Source organism: Erinaceus europaeus, chromosome 6, assembly GCF_950295315.1.
Source record: "Erinaceus europaeus chromosome 6, mEriEur2.1, whole genome shotgun sequence".
In the NCBI taxonomy this organism is placed as follows: domain Eukaryota; kingdom Metazoa; phylum Chordata; class Mammalia; order Eulipotyphla; family Erinaceidae; genus Erinaceus; species Erinaceus europaeus.
In genome coordinates, this window is record NC_080167.1 from 6927164 (window position 1) to 6946699 (window position 19536).

The 19536-nt window shown below is 45.9% G+C and overlaps 1 protein-coding gene across 9 annotated transcripts in view; it reads left to right on the top strand.

Moving 5' to 3' along the window:
* Nucleotides 1-19536, top strand: part of CIT (citron rho-interacting serine/threonine kinase) — a 179422-nt gene that overhangs the window by 129139 nt on the left and 30747 nt on the right. For 5 of the 9 annotated variants that reach the window (XM_060192996.1, XM_060192998.1, XM_060192999.1 and 2 more), the window contains 5 exons: nucleotides 2833-3030; nucleotides 3745-3965; nucleotides 7689-7824; nucleotides 10612-10716; nucleotides 19335-19475. In XM_060192996.1, coding sequence (XP_060048979.1) covers nucleotides 2833-3030; nucleotides 3745-3965; nucleotides 7689-7824; nucleotides 10612-10716; nucleotides 19335-19475 — 801 coding nt within the window. The remainder of the gene's footprint in view (nucleotides 1-2832; nucleotides 3031-3744; nucleotides 3966-7688; nucleotides 7825-10611; nucleotides 10717-19334; nucleotides 19476-19536) is intronic. The other 4 variants (XM_060192997.1, XM_007528615.3, XM_016190639.2 and 1 more) reach the window with 2 other exon arrangements.

Sequence of the window (19536 nt, forward strand, 5' to 3'; positions counted from 1 at the left end):
ATGCTTGGGCAGAAAGAATGTATTAAGCATTTTAAAATGCTTTAATGAGGGCCTGAGTGCTTCACACAAACACAAAATCCAGCTCTTGTCAAATGAGCCAGACACAGACAGTGACAGAACTCTAGAGCCAACAATTCCAGTGTCAATAGAAAACGAGAGACATGAGAACCCTTGAAAACTAGACAGTGAGAGGGAACGGAAGGACCCTGCCTTTGCCAGTGACCCATCTCAGCTAAAGTGAGACCAGTAATCTTGTACCTCATTTGACTTCTTTTTTCAAATTTCCTCCCTTAGCCTTTGGAAAAGAAGAGGTGACAAAAGTGGCCTCACAATACATTGCATTTGCCCCTGTAATGAATCAGAGAAGGGAGTTGAGTACAAAAGGCTTAAGTGTGCTTTTAATGGTAAGAAGATGTCTTGGGTGATGCATTTATTCATGTCAGTAGATTTTCTGTCACTTGCTCCCCCAAAGTGACTCTAGGCTATCTGGGTCATTACCCCCCCCCCCCCCCCCGTGGTTCATCGGTGTAAAAATGCAAGAAAATTCAAAAACATTAAAGCAATGGAAAGATAGGTGGTAATAATTACAATATTTGCCTCTATCTCACTGATGGATAAATCACTCCAACAAAGTTCAAAGAGAATGATTTGAGGTTTCAGGATCTCTGTTAAAATACAGCTTCGCCCATGTTCAGCGGGGAGGCAATTACAGAAGCCAGACTTTCCACCTCTGCACCCCATAATGTCCCTGGGTCCATATTCCCAGAGGGATAAAGAATAGGAAAGCTATCAGGAGTGGGGATGGGATACAGAGTTCTGGTGGTGGGAATTGTGTGGAGTTGTAACCCTCTTATCCTATGGTTTTTGTCAGTGTTTCCTTTTTATAAATAAAAATTGAAAAAAAAAATACAGCTTCCAGGCTATTCTGACTCAGTCTTGATGTTTTTTTTCTGAGGAGAGAGAGAGGAGAAGGGGAGGGAGCACAGGAGTTAAATGGAGGCAGGAATAGGTAGCATAGTGGTTATGTAAACAGACTTTCATGCCTGAGGCTCCAAAGTCCCCTATACCACTGTAAGCCAGAGCTGAGCAAATGCTCTGGTAAAAAAATAAAATAAAAAATAAAAAAGTTAAGTGGAGAAATTTGCAGCCTAGGATTAAAGCAAAATGTGCAGGAATGTGTTTTGCTGTTCATAGGAAGGAGACCGGTTGGATTATGAGGCATTGTTTAGTCATTCATTATTTTTAGAAACTGAACCATGTTGTAGAAAAGGTGACACAGGGACCTGTAATGGGGCACAACTGCCTGTTAGGAATAACAAGTGTGTAGTGTTTTTTGTATTTACCCCCCCACACACAAGCAGTCTTAAGCTGCCTGACCTTTACCCCTCCCTCCTGTAGCTGACAGTGTGCCTCAAACCAGTACATTAAGAATGAGTGTGGCTTTTGGCATTACAATCCAAATTACTAGGCTGCTCTCTACATTAAGAGCTTATCAGCTCAGTTAACAAAACGAGAAGCGGTGTTTTCTGAGTCACATTGAATAAATGTATTTAATTGATGTTTTTGCATTCTGTATGCCTGGGAAGATTTTATGTTTTAATTGGTAATCAGAGGAGGTTAACGAAAGGAAATAGTAGCGGCACTTCTTGAACAAAGTCTACTCTGGATTTGAAAATTGGGAACAATTAATAGCGAGAGGGCTTCAAGGCATTTCCTTTCAATTGACTTCTTTTTGTTACATAAAATTTAATTTACAGCCTATGCATCCCTTATGAACTATTATAAGAAAATAGCCCTTAAACTCATAAAGTATTATTTAGAAAAGCTCTCTGCTAGTGCCAACACTGAGCCTCAGCAAAGAGAATATAGGAAGTTAAATGTACTGAAATTGAAGACATTCTGCCACTGAGTGGGGAAATAATTTTGCAAAACCAGATTAAATCTCACTCAATAAAAACGACAGTTTCATGTACATGCCTCCCCATTTTCTGACAGCTGACTGCATAATAAAAACCATTAAAGTGATACCATGGCTCTGTATTGTACTCAGGACCATTCTGAGCTGCCCATAATTTTTTCCCCTTTTGTAGCATGAAATTAAATTTATTATCCGAGATATCGTTCAAGTAACTCTTCGTGCCCTTCACTGTCAGTCTTTCTTGATAAGGGCTCCCCCCACCCTCTCGTCCTGTAGGTGGTGGCCCTGGGCAAAATTTTCACTTAATTAGCTGATTGTGATTCCAGTCTTTGTTATTTCTCTTTTCCATTTGCATTTCCCACTTCCAGACACCCTACCTTATTCAAAGCTGCCCCTTCCATGGGGCAGACACTCAGGATTGGTTTGCTCTGGCCATATTTTCCAGAAGAAACCTGAGATACTTCTTTTTCTCCCATCCAAGTACTAACCAGTCTCGACCCTGCTTAGCTTCCAAGATCAGAGGAGATTGGGCGTATTCAGGGTGGTATGGCCGTAGACAGTTCTTTTTCTAACACATGTGTGTATGTGCGTGTGCTGGAGCACAAGTGTGCAGGGTGTGTGTGTGTGTGTGTGTGTGTGTGTGTGTGTCCCCACCCAAGTCTATGTGAGCACTAAGTATCTAAGTGCGGACCCTTGGATTGGGCTCTCGGGCTTGGGTGAGCAAACAAACGTGCCAGCCGCACATCCCCCACCTGTGGCCTGCTGGTCTAGCTAGCTGGAGAGAAGGAAAGACATCCTAGCACAGAGCTCCCCCAGTGCCATCCATGCTGCTCCCGTGGTGCTGGCCCTGAGCATACCAAAGCTCTAGAAGCCAGCTTCCCCTGAAAGTGGAGTCAGATTCCTCTTTCTCTTAGGTGATCACAGACCTGGAGGAGCAGCTAAACCAGCTGACCGAGGACAACGCTGAGCTCAACAACCAAAACTTCTACTTGTCCAAACAACTCGACGAGGCTTCCGGCGCCAACGACGAGATCGTGCAGCTGCGAAGCGAAGTGGACCACCTCCGCCGGGAGATCACCGAGCGAGAGATGCAGCTCACCAGCCAGAAGCAAGTAAGGACAGCAGCTGCAAGGGTGCCGCATGCTTGGTCTGCCCGCCCGGAGGGCTAGCGTGAGTGCCTGCTGCTTCTCTCTCAAGGTCCTGCCCTGCCCTGCCCCCCAAATGGGCTTTTTTTTTTTGTAATCATATCTGGGTGTTTTTTTTTAATGTTTTATTATTATTTGTAATGCAGCATAGAAGAATGATCCCAGAACTTTGTGCATGTGTGATGTTGTTGAGCACCCTCCCCAGCCCATTTTTTTATTCTTTTGTTTTTTTGAGAGAGGGAAAAGCAGAGAGGAGAGACAGCCAGTACTGCTGCACCATCCACAGAGCTCCCCCAGCGCCATCCAGGCTGCTCCTCCCTGGTGCTGGCCCTGTGCATACCAAAGCATATGCCTTACAGAGTGAGCTGTCGCCTGGCCTCTAAAATGACTTTGAGAAGTGTCTTGTCCTTCCTCCTTTAGATTAAAAACGAATAACCAGTCAGAAAGCTGTGGCAGGGAAGGAGACTGAGGGCCACGTCAGTGTGAGAGTTTCTTGCTGGCCCTGCTCTGGGCTCTTCTCTAAGATTGACCACAGAAGTAGCCCTCCACCCCTGTGTGTTGGGCCCCCTTCGTCTGTTGAAATCGAGAGAAGCTGTGTTTTGGGTTGCAGTCAGAAACTTGTGCTTTTTCTGAAACTGATCCTACGAAAGTAACATCCAGAAAATCCTCATTTGCTACAAGGCACAACTCAGTGGATCTGATTTGCAGACGATGGAGGCGCTGAAGACCACCTGCACGATGCTGGAGGAGCAGGTCATGGACCTGGAGGCCCTGAACGATGAGCTGCTGGAGAAGGAGCGGCAGTGGGAGGCCTGGAGGAGTGTCCTGGGTGACGAGAAGTCCCAGTTTGAGTGCCGGGTTCGAGAGCTGCAGAGGATGCTAGACACCGAGAAGCAGAGCAGGTGAGGCAGTGGGGCCCCTGAGAGGCATGAACCAAGCTGGCCCGACACCCAAGACATTTTCTGGGACAGAGGACTCCCCCTGGGGGCGTTTGGGCCCAACGGGGAGCGTTGGCTGCTCTGGGGGTGAATCTGCGCAGTGCTGTCCGGGTTCTATGGCTGGTGTGCCGCTCCATGCTGGGAGTCAGAGCAGGGAAGATACCTTATTCTCCCCCGCTAGCTCCCCTTTCTTCCTTCTCCTCCTCCCCATCCCTTCTTTTTTTTTTTTTTCTTTCTTTTTTTAAATTTTATTTTCCCTTTTGTTGCCCTTGTTGCTTATTGTTGTAGTTATTAATGTTGTCCTTGTTAGATAGGACAGAGGAAAATGGAGAGAGGAGGGGAAGACAGAGAGGGGGAGAGAAAGACAGACACCTGCAGACCTGCTTCACCGCCTGTGAAGCAACTCCCCTGCAGGTGGGGAGCTGGGGGCTCGAACCGGAATCCTTACACCACATGTGCTTAACCCACTGCACTACCACCCGACTCCCTTTTCTTTCTTTTTATAATTATTTAATGAGAGCAAGAGAGAGAACCAGAGCATCACTCTGGGGATTGAACTCACAACCTCACACAGGCAAGTCCCTCACTCTCCCTGCTGAGCCACCTTCCCAGCCACTCACAGTGCTTGCTCTGCAGACAGACTTTCCTGGGGTTTGCTGTCATTGTGACAGTGTAGCAAGACCTTCACCACCTCAGTTCTGGTCTTTCCTCCACAGCAGGCCCTGTGGGCAGCTGTACCCTGTCATTCTTTATTGTGTGTGTGTGGAGGGGGGCTGCCCTGGGCACTGTGAGGTGTAGCAGGGACCCTGGCCTCTCCCCACCAGGTGCCAATAGCAGACCTCTCCTCAGGTTGTAATAACTCAGGATGTCTTCCACACATTGCCCAGTGTCCCTTGCAGACACTCCCGCAATGGAGACCAATTGCTCTCAAAGAAAAATCTTTCCTTGTTTCGATAGGAAACAGCCATGCAGTTCATGCAGTGTCTCTCCTCTCCTTTCTCATCTGTGCTTCCACCATCACCCAAGCACAGAGCCCCCTTTGGCAGGGACCCCCTACAGTGCTGGGTGTGTGACTCTTGAGGTACTGTTCACCCGGAAGACACCACAGACTTGAACTGCTTTGACAGTGTCACAGCTCAAGGCACAAAAGGTTCTGGTCCAAACCCAGTTGATATGTCACCACTGCTGCCGACAGAGAGCCATCAATGGCCTTGAAGAATGTGTATCTTTTTTCAGTTTGCATCTAGGCACCATGTGGGCTAGTGCTGGTCTGTGACTTTCCCTCTGAACAGTGCACTGCACAGCTGAATCATAGCCCTTTTCCAGACCTTCACTCTCCTCTGAAATTTACCTTCCTGCCAACTCTGAAATCCTCAAGCAAGTTAAACTGTACTTAGGAATGCTCAAGTTCAATCAGTCGCAGAAGCTTCTCAGCACTTCCCAGATTTACTTGGCTCAGCTCGATGAGGCAAATGCATATATTATGCTAAGTCAGTTCATCTAGAGAAGATCAGAAGCAAAAGATGAGAGGCTTAAGAACTTAAGAACAGGGAGTTGAGCAGTAGCGCAGCCAGTTAAGCGCACGTGGTGCAAAGCACAGGGACTGGTGAAAGGATCCTGGTTTGAGCCCCCGGCTCCCCACCTGCAGGGGAGTCGCTTCACAGGCGGTGAAGCAGGTCTGCAGGTGTCTATCTTTCTCTCCCCCTCTCTGTCTTCCCCTCCTCTCTCCATTTCTCTCTGTCCTATCCAACAACAACGACATCAACAGTAATGACAACAATAAAACAATAAAGGCAACAAAAAGGAATAAATAAATAAAACCTAAAAAAAAGTTAAAAAAAGAAAAAGAACTTAAGACCAGGGGCCAGGTGGTGGTGCACCTGGTTAAGCGCACACAGTGCAGTGCACAGGGACCCAGGTTCAAGCCCCTGGTCCCAATCTGCAGGGCAAAAGCTTCACAAGGTGAAGCAGAGCTGCATATGGTGCTCTGTCTCTCTTCCTCCCTATCTCCCCCTCCCTTCTCAATTTATCTCTCTCTATTCAATAATAAATTAAAATATTTAACAACAGCAACAACAACAAAAAACTTAAGAATATAAAGACTAAAGTTTTATCCTCAGTATCACATGTGCCAGAATGATTCTCTAGTTCTCTCTCTCCCTCTCTCCCCCTCTCTCTCTTCCTCCCTCTCCCCACCCACCCTCCTTACTTTTCTCTCTCCTATTAGTAAATAAGTCTTTTAAAAATTTTTAAGAAATTAAAAAGAAGCTGTTACAAGTATTCTTATTCTGGATATTATCTCACTCAGATTATTTGCTGATGTGAGAGGTTCAAAAGATCCTTTTCTTTCAGAACTCTGGGGACCCTTCTAGCCTCACCCTCTGTTCCAGCTACTTCCTCACAGACTCTGCTACCCCTCCCCCCAAGTCCAGCCATCCTCTTAGTTATTTCTGAAGTATTAGGAGACAGTCTTAAGGGTGGGAATCCACCTTCAGGTTCAAGAAACTCTCAGCCACACATGAAGGGTAATTATAGGTGTGTTTAAGAAGACACTCCCTGCATGTATAGTTTTCTTTTTAAAATGTATTATTTTTATTTATTTATTGGATAGAGACTGCTAGAAATTGAGAGGAAGGGGGACATAGAGAGGGAGAGTGACAGAGAAACATCTGCAGCCCTGCTTCACCATTTGCGAAGCTCTTCCCCTGCAGGTGGGAATTGGGGCTCAAACCTGGGTCCTTGCATATTGTGACATGTGTGCTCAACCAGGCCCCTTGTATGTATAGTTTTGAGAGATTATAAAAGATCTGGACTCCCCTACACACACACACACACACACACACACACACACACACACACACACACACACTCCCCATTTTGACATTATTTAGGATACTGAGAATTATAAAATCATTCTAGCTCTTGTCTCCAAGAGACAAGATGTCTAATGGAGTAGATAAACTATACAGGAGTTTTTACCACCTTGAATAGAGTAGGGAAGAGGCAGAAGAGGAGTACACAGACCCCCTAAAAAGTGGCTTCCAAGAGGAGAAATTGGGGATAGGGGACATGGTCTTTGAGTTGACCCTTGAAAACTGAATAATATCTGAATCTGGAGGGTCAGCAAGAAGAGTGTGGCTTGGGTGGGGGGGGGGGAGGGGTTCTTATACAAGCCAAGGTGTAGGGTAGCGAGGCGTAATACCTCAGTGGGGCGGTATCTGGTCCTTCCAGTTTGTTCCTGTTTATTCGATTCTCTAAACTCAAAACCTATCACTTGACTCAAGTTTTAGTTTCTTGGTGAACCCCCAAGATGCTTAGCTGCTTGCCTCCACTTTAAGGAGAGAAAATGTTTGCTCAGGTGACATCTCCCACCATCCTCTGTCCCCCGTGGCCTTGCACTGAGTCCTCGTTCTGTTTCCACTCCCAGGGGATGGGGTGTCAGCCTTGACACATCCTTTTCAGTCCCGTGGTATTTGCCAAAATGCCTTTTCCCCTTCAGTCTTCCCAAGTGAGGACTTAGAGGAACTTTACCTTTTGAGAGTATTTTTACCCAAGGCCAAAAATGGGTCAGATCTTCCTTCTGTAAGCTGTCAGGAAGCAAGTCACAAGTTGGAACTGGGAGTCAGGGTTGGGCATCTCTCCAGCCCAGAGCCCTTGTCTGACAGCTGGCCCTTGCTTCCCCTGCAGGGCGAGGGCTGACCAGCGCATCACCGAGTCTCGCCAGGTGGTCGAGCTGGCAGTGAAGGAGCACAAAGCCGAGATCCTGGCTCTGCAGCAGGCTCTCAAAGAGCAGAAGCTGAAAGCCGAGAGCCTTTCCGACAAGGTCAGTACCCGGCCCTTCTGCCTCTGAGGGCATTTTCGTTTCCCTCTCTCGGAAGTAGGGTGCTTGACAGAGATTCCAGCTCCGTCCATCACCAACATGTTCTATCAACATCCTCAGTCCAGTAGAGTCACCTAGTGGTGCCTCACCATCAAGTGTCCTCAGTTGGCAGTGCCATGGTGGGTGTGGTGGGTGCTGGGGTATCACAGTTGGCCTGTGACTTCTTAGCATCTGCCTGCCAGGGATCCCCAAGTCCTGGATTTTTAAAATTTTTTTGCCCCCAGGGTTATTGCTGGGGCTTGGTGCCTGCACTATGAATCCACTGCTCCTGGAGGCTATTTTTTCCCTTTTGTTGCCCTTGTTGTTTATCATTGTTATTGTTGTTGTTATTGCTGTCGTTGTTGCATAGGACAGAGAGAAATCGAGAGAGGAGGGAAAGACAGAGAGGGAGAGAGAAAGACAGACACCTGCAGACCTGCTTCACTGCTTGTGAAGTGACCCCTTGCAGGTGGAGAGCCGGGGGCTCGAACCAGAATCCTTATGCCAGTCCTTGAGCTTCATGCCATGTGCACTTAACCTGCTGCACTACCACCCAGCGTCCAAGACCTGAATTTTTTATGTGGGCACACAGCTCTCTCATTTTTGGGTGCTTGTTTTCTGGAGGGCTTGGAGGGTTCAATGTTGACCATCCTTGGGAAGGGCTGCGTAGAAGGACCAGGCTCATTGCTGAGGGACGGTCAGACTCTTCATATTCCAAGTCCAGGGGCACAGGTGGGTCCTCAGTGTTGCCCGTGGGAAACACATGTTCCGTCCACATAGCACTTGCATACACAGAGTGATGTACCAGGGCTTTGGAGAGTTTATCTATTTGTCTTGAAAGAGATTCAGAATCAGCACTTTAGCACTATAACAAACACGGCGAGCAGAGAAACTGTGCACACAGCTTCTCACACACTCTTTTTGCACACATCCATATAAAGTAAATTGGAAGTCTGAATGGTTTTGTGTCTCCGTCATGATCTTGAATTTTGCATGACTGGCATTTCGTGTTGCTAGAAGTAATTATTAAGGGGTCTTTATGGAAGATAGACAACCACAGGCAGGTGAAGGGACACTAGACGGTGGTATGTCACGTGTTCACGTTGTTGTCCTTTTTGTTGTCTTTTCTCTCTGTGGTGTTTACTCACACACAACATGTGCATTCCTGTGTATTTATAAATCTAGGTTCTTAACTATATAAACAGCTATATCCTTGCCCCCTCCTTTTTTTTTTAAACAAAACATTATTTAACCACAGACTATTCCTGAGTCATAGAATGTTTCTTTGAACACATAGTTCTAAAAACATCAGTTACTCAGAGGTATTATTTTCATCATTCCACCTGTTTTGAAAATTTGAGTTGTGTCCTACTTTTGCATGGTAAATAACACTGTGATGAACATAAATATTATGGACATCCTTGATTCTCCTTTAAAAAAAAAGTTTTGTTTATTTTCATTTGTGAGTGGGAGGGGCACACTTGAGTACTGCTCAGCTCTGGTTCATGGTGGTGGTGGAAACTGAACCTGAGTCCTCAGAGTCTTTTGAAGAACCATTATGCTGTCTCCCATTAGACAATGATTTTTTTTCTTCAAATTTTCCTTTATTAATGAAAGAGGTAGAAAGAGAACCTGATCACCACTGTGGCCTACGTGGTGACAGGGCTTCAACCTGGGCCTCAGGCTTCAGTGTCCAGTGCTCTAGCCACCTGCCTACTGCACTGCCATGACTCTCTATCTGTTGTTCTCTCTCTCTCTACTTCTTTATTTCTTTTTTTTTCTTTTTCCTGTACCAGGAATAAACCCAGGGCCTTGCACATGTCTGGTACTGCTAGCAGCCTCCTCAAGTCAATTTTCTCGTATTCTATATTTTTGGAGACAGAGAGGAGAAGAGACAGCAAACTATTTTTATGGACAGCTTACTGCTGTCTGTGGTACTCCCACATGGTACCAGAGATCAAACTCAGGACCTCATGTGTGCGAGGCCTGTGCTCAAGCTTTGAGCCAGCCTCAAGGCCCCTCTGATTATTTTCTCATTAGAATTTCTTTAGAGTATAATACTTCAGTTCAAGGGTAGAGCCTTACACTCAAGAACACTCTTGAGTTCCTTGGTAGTACTTAATTTTTATAATATGGAATAGTAAATATATATTGTTCAACTTGAAAACAGTAGCATGGTTATTTTATTTGGTTGTTAAAGTGTTTTATAATATAGTGTAGTCTTTCCCATCCTATTAGACTCCTAACATCCTGGGGCCAGCATTTGCTGAAGGCTCAAAGTACAAGATGAGTTTCTTCCCAAGCATGCCGTCATTTGAACATCTGCCCATATTAGGCCACAGTCTTCTCCCTTTGTGGTTCTGTATAAAATCCTTGAGAAAGGTCATTCATTCTTTTGTCCCCTAATCGCATGACATATTGTTAAGTAAGTAGTAAGTTTTCAGCATATGACAAGCATAGACTGAGCTAAAGCATATTAGATAAATAAAATCCTGGCAATCCTACTTTTTTAGGACTTCCCACAGCCATATAGAGCTATAATCCTTATAGGCTAGTTGTACCAAGGCATGAATTTTCACTCAATACTTCCAAACACCAAGACATTTACATTTTGACCTTTAGAACTTGATTATTCACATACGAAGGGTTTGCAGATATTTGCAATGACACAAACAAACAAACAAACAAATGAAATGTTAGCATCTAACATTCTGCCATGTGTTATCATGGTCAATTTTTGCACACGCCCAGCTTAATGACCTGGAGAAGAAGCACGCCATGCTTGAAATGAACGCCCGGAGCTTGCAGCAGAAGCTGGAGACTGAGCGAGAGCTCAAACAGAGGCTTCTGGAAGAGGTGAGTGCAGCACACCCATGGAGGACAGTCACGTGGGTTTTGAGTGAAAGTCTGTTGTGCCCAGGTGATTAGAACCAAGTGAGACCAGTTCAGATTTGGAAGCAGGGGTTTTCAAGGAAGAACAAGAGTGGTCATGTAAGGATTTCCTGAAGGCATTTAATCTAGTGGGAAAAAAAAAAGTGCCATGAAGGCCAGGGGTCTCTCTGACATCTGTGCCCTCCCATGTGGTGCTTCAGAGTCTGTTGGGCACCAAGTGAGTCTGTGCCAAATGGGAAGTTTATTAAATATACAAGTGAGCGGATGTTGAGTTCAATTGTTCTCTAGAGCTAATGCCCACAGTATATTAAGTTTTCAGCTGATAGAACATCCATGCAAATTAGCTCCACACACAGGGCTGACTTGATCAGATTATGCTGAGTGCCAAATTGCATGAAGGCTTTTGAACATTCAGTTAATTCAGTTCAAAAAATAAAATTAAATTAAAAAACCCATGCCCTGCTTTTGAGACCTAAAGTGAAAGGCTCACATTGATCTTCTAGGCCAAGCCCCGTGGCATTTTTTCTTTTGTTTATTAAATGTTTTATTAGTGATTTAATACTGATTTACAAAATTATAAGATAACGGGTATAATTCCACATCTTTCCCACCACCAGAGTTCTGTGTCCCCTTTGGAAACTGCACCATTCTCCGAAGATCACAGATATGGACCGACTGTTATTTCTATAACTACCTATCTTTATTTATTTATAGACATTTGCCCTTTTTTTTTCCTATGGTCCTACCCTCTCTTCTTTTCTACATTACACCTACTACCTCTCCCCCTTCTCTCTCTGGGTCCTGATGGAATTGGAGTTCAGAGCCTTTTGGTCATCTTCCCCTAACATTTACCCATCTGGGAGTATGAACCAAAAATCTTAATAGGGTGCAGAAGGGCGAAGGTCTGGCTTCTATAATTGCTTCTCTGCTGGACATAGGTGTTGGCAGGTTGATCCATATCCCCAGCCTGTTTGTATCTTTCCCTAATGGGGTAGGGCTCTGGAGAGGTTCAGGGACACATAGGTGAAGTCATCTGTCCAGGGAGTTCAGGATGAAATTGTATAGCATCTGCAACTTGGTGACTGAAAATACAGTAAGAAATAGAGCAGGACAAAAATTTTAATGTATAGGACCCATAGAGTGGGAGTTGAGCAAGTGGGAATAGGGATTTTAGGGTAGATAGAAGCTTAGAAATCTACTTTAGGTATGTTCCTAGGGGCCCAAGACTGTGGTAACTTTTTTTAAAATTTATTTATTTATTCCCTTTTGTTGCCCTTGTTTTTTCTTTTTATTGTTGTTGTTATTTAATGTCGTTGTTGTTGGATAGGACAGAGAGAAATGGAGAGAGGAGGGGGAGACAGAGGGGGGGAGAGAAAGATACACACCTGCAGACCTGCTTCACCGCTTGTGAAGCGACTCCCCTGCAGGTGGGGAGCTGGGGCTGGAACCGGGATCCTTATGCCGGTCCTTGCACTTCACACCGTGTGTGCTTAACCCACTGTGCTATCGCCCCACTCTCGATTGTGGTAATTTTTGCTGGAGCTTAGTAGTTCACCTGAAAGTGGACTAAAAATATTGTCTGGGAAGATGGTGTCAGAGTTGAGAATAGGACTGGAAAGCTGGATCAGGGTAGAGAGTAGCTCCCAAACTTGAAGAAAACATATAAATACAAATGAACCATTTACCTCATTGATCTGACCCAGGGCCCACATCTACTCTCTCTCTCTTTTTTTTAAGCAGTTCTGTGGAGTCTTTTATTTTTTACATTTTTTCCCTTTATTTGGGGGTTAATGTTTTACATTCACCAGTAAATACAATAGTGTGTACATGCATAACATTTCTCAGTTTTCCACATAACAGTACAACCCCCACTAGGTCCTGTGCCATCATGTTCCAGGACCTGAACCCTCTCCCACCCCACCCGAGACTGACTTTGGTGCAGTCCACCAGCTCCAGTCCAGGTTCTGCTTGTGTTTTCTCTTCTGATCTTGTTTTTCAACTTCTGCCTGTGAGTGAGATCATGTTAAGTGAAATAAGTCAGAAACAGAAGGATGAATACGATGTCATTGACAACCATATCTACTCATATTTAGCACAAGAGCCTGTGTAACCTCTGAGTCCCTGTCAGTCTGTGTTCACACAGTCCACAGTCACAGCTTGGAACATTCTAGGCTGCACTCACTTCAGGACCAGTTTTCCTCAAGTAGCAAGGTAGGTAGGATGACCCAGCCTCCCTTCAGAGAGTAGGGCAGTTCTTACTATTGGCAGTTCGTAGTGAGGGTATGGTCCTGAAGAAGGCTTATAATGATGTTCCTGAAGGAAGTGACCAGTGACACTGGAGAAAGGGATCTATTAGAGGTCCAGGCCCATTGAATCAATGGAGGAATCCAAGGATTCCCTAAGGCCCCAGGTGATGGGGTGTCCTGGCAATAACCAAGAAGGCCACCATTAAGTGAGCCAGTCTCTTATGCAGTGACATTTCTTGAACCTTGTAACAGAAATCTGAAAAATTACCATTTAAGCTGATGGCTAGTTCCGACTCCCAACCAAACCTCTGTATGTTGAATCACTAATGATTCTGCTTTGTTCATTAGAATTGACCCACCCAGACAAATACACTTTCTGTTTAATGGGAGTGTTCTGTTTAACCTATAGTGTTAAATCCAGCAATTCAAGTAAGCAGGTCACCTGTTCTGGTCCATCGAGGTTTTATTGTGTGACCCATAGCTCCTAAGGGGCTGGGTTGGTACAAATAATATTACTGTGCTATTGAGTTTGCAAAGGGTGGTGAAGATTGTGCAGGTGAGTCTGAACTGTTTTCTAGAATGGTAAATTAAAAAATGTGGGTGGGTGTCTGGGCAAACTCAGGAAATGATGGCAGTATTTGCAGCACAATAATGTGACTGTATTTAATGCTTAAGAATGATCAAAATGGGGCAGGGGTGGTGGCACACTTAGTCAAGCGCACATGTTACAGCGCTCAAGGGCCTGGAGTCAAGCCCCCAGTTCCCACCAGCAGGAAGGAAGCTTCGCAAGTGGCTAAACAGTGCTGCAGGTGTCTCTCTCTCTCTCCCTCTCTAACTCCCCCTTTCCTCTCAGTTTCTCTCTGTCTCTATCCAACACGTAAAATTAATATATATGGGAAAGCTATCAGGGGAGGGGGTGGGATATGGAGATTGGGCGGTGGGAATTGTGTGGAGTTGTACCCCTCCTACCCTATGGTTTTGTTAATTAATCCTTTCTTAAATAAAATAAATAAATAAATAAACTAAAAAAAATTTATATATATATATATATTTTTTTTTTTAAAGGAATGATCAGAATGGTAACTGTTGTAACTCTTGCTACATTAAAACCTTTAAAAAAAAACAAAAAATTAATGAAACATATACATGGGGAGGAAGTTCACCAGCAGCGGCACTGACTGTATGACCATAGCAATTAGAAATTGGAGGCCAGGCAGTGGTGCACCTAGTTGAGCACACGTTACCGTGCACAGGTACCCGGGTTCAAGCTCCTGGACCCCACCTGCAGGGGGAAAGCTGAAAGCTGTGCAGGTGGTAAAGCAAGGCTGCAGGTGTCTTTCTCTTTCTCTCTCTATCGCCCTCTTCCCTCTCGATTTCTGGCTGTCTCTGTCCAATAAATAAAGATAATTTTAAAAAAGAAGAAATTAGAAAATGGAGTTGGTGATGAGTTAGAGCACTGTGGTCTGTTCCCTGGGGTGAATAGGCACTGCCCCCACTCTTAGGCACAGTTTGGAGGCAGAAAGAGCAAAAACAATCAGCACTCTTGCTTGTCCTATTTCCGTCTTGTAGAGGGGAGCTGGCTCTGACAGCTCCATCCTTTGGTCCAAGCTTAGATGGTGAGTCAGTGGCAAGGCCAGGAATAGAAGGCTGGGATCCTGATTCAGTCCCCTCGCTCTCACTTCTCAACTAGAAGAGAACACTTCCAGTTTCTCAGTCTGTCCCTCACAGAGAGATGTTTTTGAGCACAGACATCTGGATGACACTGACTTTGAGGCAGAATCTCACTGACAGCTGAAACCATTATGAAACAAAAACCCATTTTTATTAGGCGCAGAGACTTGGGGGTGGTGCTAGAATCACTCTCACAGTTGGTACTAACCTTTCTTATGTGTCATCAAATCCAGAATCTGAGCTTTGACCAGTTTTCTCTGTCCTGCCCCTGGCACCCTTGCTAATGGGTATTTTGCACCAGTTTTCCCTCTTGGACCCACAATGGCCTCAGTAACTTGTGTGACAACAGCCACTATTAATTAGTCTGTTGGATTTACGACCAGAAACGAAGGTTTATTTGCTAGTCCTGGTAAAACTAGTCTTCTGTTCAGGGTGGAACATTCTTTCCCCAGCACTTCTTATGGGTGGGCCTCGTTGAATCTCAGCCTGAACATTTGCAGTGACTACACATCCCAGCTCACCTTTCATAAGCTCTGATCCTTATAAAGGTCCTTTTCTATTTTAAACTAGAGCCTCTAACTTCTACCCATTGGCTCATCAGTCTTGTTAGGTTGAACTATTTGAAAATCGTAGCTGAATATTTCTTTTTTTTTTTTTTTTTCCTCCTCCAGGGTTATTGCTGGGCTCGGTGCCTGCACCATGAATCCACCGCTCCTGGAGGCCATTTTTTCCCCCCTTTTGTTGCCCTTGTTGTAGCTTCGTTGTGGTTATTATTATTGCCCTTGTTGACGCAATTCGTTGTTGGATAGGACAGAGAAAAATGGAGAGAGGAGGGGAAGACAGAGAAGGGGAGAGAAAGATAGACACCTGCAGACCTGCTTCACCGCCTGTGAAGCGACTCCCCTGCAGGTGGGGAGCCGGGGGCTCGAACCGGGATCCTTACTCCGGTCCCTGCGCTTTGCGCCACATGCGCTTAACCCACTGCGCCACCGCCCGACCCCCAAGTAGCTGAATATTTCTAACCAAACTGCTTGCTTGTTAATCAGAATAAAAAACATTCCTTTTTTCAATAATACTTATTTATCTATATATTCCCTTTTGTTGCCATTGTTGTTTTATTGTTGTATTTATTGTTGTTGTTATTGTTGGATAGGACAGAGTGTAATGAAGAGAGGAGGGGAAGACAGAGAGGGAGAGAGAAAGATAGTCACCTGCTGTGAAGTGACTTGCCTGCAGGTGGGGAGCCGGGGGCTTGAACTGGGATCCTTATGCTGGTCCTTGTGCTTTGTGCCACCTGCGCTTAACCCGCTGCGCTACCACCGACTTCCAATAACAAACATTGAACTGAGTACTGACAGAGGCTGCATGGTGGTGTGAACCTGCTTAAGCGCACACATTGCAGTGTATGAAGACCCAGGTTTGAGCCCCGGTCCCCACCTGCAGGGGGAAAGCTTCACAAGTGGTGAAGCAGCACTGCAGGTATCTCTCTTTTCTCTCCCTTTCAGTCTCCCTCCTCCCTCTCAATTTCTCTGTCTCTATCCAAAATAAAAATAAACAAATATAAATTAAATCAGCTTCTACTATGTTACATACATCTGGTGCCTTTCTGAGCCCTCACTTAAGTGCACTCACACAGTCCTGGCAGCAGCGCTATGAGATAATAACTTTTCCAGTCTCCGTGACAGTCAGATTTCTAACTCGCTCTCGCACTCCAAAATCATCAAAATCATCTTCTCATTTTCTGACACATCTCAGGTCTGTGGTGTTCCTTTCTAGTAGGCTAATTTTTCCAAAGACATTTTCTAGACTTCTGGGTAGTTTGAAGGGCAGGGAATATGATAGATTGTCTTCATCTTCATTCCGGGCTTTGTAATCCTTTGCGTGTGACCCCAGCTCTTTGGGCAACTAGACCACAAACCTGATAGCACATTGGCCTCTCATTCACCACCTGCCCTCCCATGATTTTTTTTTTTTTTTTTAATGACATTCTGTTCCTGTTTGGAGACCAGAGTACTGTTCTGACATTTTATACAGTGCCAGGGATTGAACCTGGGGCCCACTCCCCTGAAAAGCATGCACTGTACTGCGAGCCATCTCCTTAGCCCCACACATTAAACAGACAACTCTTTTAGGCGTTGTGTTTATTCAGTTGACGTTTAATAAAGACTGGTCTTTGGGGCCTCTTTCTGGCTGTCTTGCTCCATTCGTCCAGCCCCATGGCTTCCGCGATCTAGTGCCATCATCCAGCAGCCTTTGTATTTCCTCTGTCTCTTGCCAACCTTGAGAAATTATTGGACACATTTAAGCACAGAGCTGAAGCCTTCCTTGGTCTAACCCTGTCCCAGGCTGGCCTCCATTTGCTTCTCTCTGGGAAGCAGGTAAATGGTTTTGAAAAACACTCCATTGAGCACAGATGTCACTCTGGCTCTTTGGTATAGTAAATAAGCAGCCTCTTTCTTGGAAAGTGAAGGGACAGTTGATGTGTTTATTCTAGAAAAATATTTTGGGCCTGGCTGTCACCAAACAGATTCTTGTCCCCAGCCCTTGTTTCACTGCTTCCTGCCTAGTAATTAATGTTGTCCTAAAATAGTGGGAAGAAACTAAAGAGGGTAATTTGCAGAAAAAGAAAAAAATCACTCAGGCTGCAGGGGACTGGCAGCCCCTCTGAAAGGTTACCTCGGCTGTTTTCTTTGGGAGTTCTATGATTTGATTCAAACATTCCAGGTTGGCACACAGGGCAGGTGGTGGCTGGTTGGCCAGTACCCTCTTGCTCTCTGGGGGACAGACAGGGGAGAGGCTGGTGCACTTGGCTGGGATGGAAAAGGCAGATGGGGAAAGCGAGCGGAGGGCGGCTGAAGTGGTGGAGGGAGAAAAGCAAAATGGTGGGAGCCGGGCGGTAGCGCAGCGGGTTAAGTGCAGGTGGAGCAAAGCACAAGGACCGGCGTAAGGATCCTGGTTTGAGCCCCCAGCTCCCCACCTGCAGGGAGTCGCTTCACAGGTGGTGAAGCAGGTCTGCAGGTGTCTATCTTTCTCTCCCCCTCTCTATCCTCCCCATCTCTTTCCCTTTCTCTCTCTCCTATCTAACAACGATGACATCAATAACAACAACAGTAATAGCTACAACAACAATAAAAAACAAGGGCAACAAAAGAGAGAATATATAGAAAAGAAAAATGGAGAGAATCCTAAAATTATTGAAAATGCCCAGCATGGAGTCTGACAGTAGAGTTCATGGTTGACATGACTGCTACCCTGGGTTCAATCCCCACCACCAGACAAAAATAAATAGTACTTAAAAATCATACCAGGGCACTTGGGGAACAACACAGCGGTGGCTCGTGGGACTTGCATCTAAGACACCCTGCCTTCCCTCCTCCCCCACCCTCCAAGTTCAATTCCCTGGCACCACCAGTGACCAGAGCACTGATCCCCCTCCAAAAATAGTCTGTACTGTAGGCTAGGCCACAGTGCTCACCCATTGTGTCACTCACCTACACTCAGATGGGAAAACTGAGGCTCCAGGATGCAGAGGCAAGCCGCCCACAACCCTAGGACTGGTGCGTATCAAAGTCAGGATTGACATCTGGGCTTGTAAGGTTCCAAAGTGCCGGCCTGTTTACTCTACGTTGTGTGAGGCCCGCAGGAAGTTGCTCCCTGGCAAGAGGAAGAGCAGGGGAGGCACAAGAATGGAAAGAAGCTTAGGCCTGGGTGGAGAGAGAGAAAAGCCAATTCTGAGTCAGCTATTAGCTCTTGGGCCACCAAGAGCCAGGAGCCCCCCGGTAGACCCTGCAGGCCCCCGAGCCTGCTGCAAGCCTCCTGTGGCGACATTTACTGCTTCCCAGTAGCCCCATCCTTAAGTCTGCGGAGTGTCTAGGCTACCAGGCAGGAGAGCATTTGGGCCACAGAGAGTGTAGTGAGATGATAACCCAGGAGCCGGATGAAATCAAGCCGTGACTTGTCTCCTCGCCTGCTTTTTAGTTCCAGAAGCATTTGAGTACGGTGTCTTTCTAGCTGGCCCTATTTTACGGTTGACTTCCATTATAAAAATTGGAGACATTTTCAGCACAAAAGTACCTCCAATGTACTAAATTGCATTTCCACCCTCCCTGGACTTTACAGGCACTGGAGCTCAATCTGGGCTATCCCTTTCCCTTCACACAGGAGAAGGAACCTCTACGATCACGGCTCATGGTGTGCTTGGGGTCCCCCACCTTAATGAGGTGCCCTTTGTAGGGGTGCTGTGAGCCCCCTTTGTGCATCCCAATGCTAGAAAGTGAATTTTCCGAACAGCAGTGTGAGATCCTGAAAACAGAAAAGGAGGACAAATTGGAGCTCAGTTGTCATGGCAGTGAATCACACTGCCTTAGATACCAGCTCAGATGGCTCAGGCCCTCGGATTCCAAAATATCCTTAATTGCAGCCCTGGCTGGGAAGACAGAGCCACCATCTTGGACTTCCTGGTAGGGTGGGCATCCCGTACCTCATCGGGCATCAGAGATCTCCTCTCGTTTGCCATGGAAGACAGTCGATATTTGGGCGAGGAGAAGATTTGCAAAACTGAACTGCGGGTGCCGTGGCTGACAGTAGTTGGGAGTTAGGAAGAGTGGGGGAGCAAGTTGCCTTGCACATGGTCCCCAGCCTCTCTCTGGCCTTTCTCCCCACCAGCAAGCCAAACTACAGCAGCAAATGGACCTACAGAAGAGTCACATTTTCCGTCTCACTCAAGGGCTGCAGGAAGCTCTAGACCGGGCTGATCTGCTGAAGACAGAGAGGAGTGACCTGGAATATCAGCTTGAAAACATTCAGGTGAGACAGGCAGAGGGAATTCCCTGAGAGATTGCTGGCTGCAGCCTGGGAGGCGGCTCAG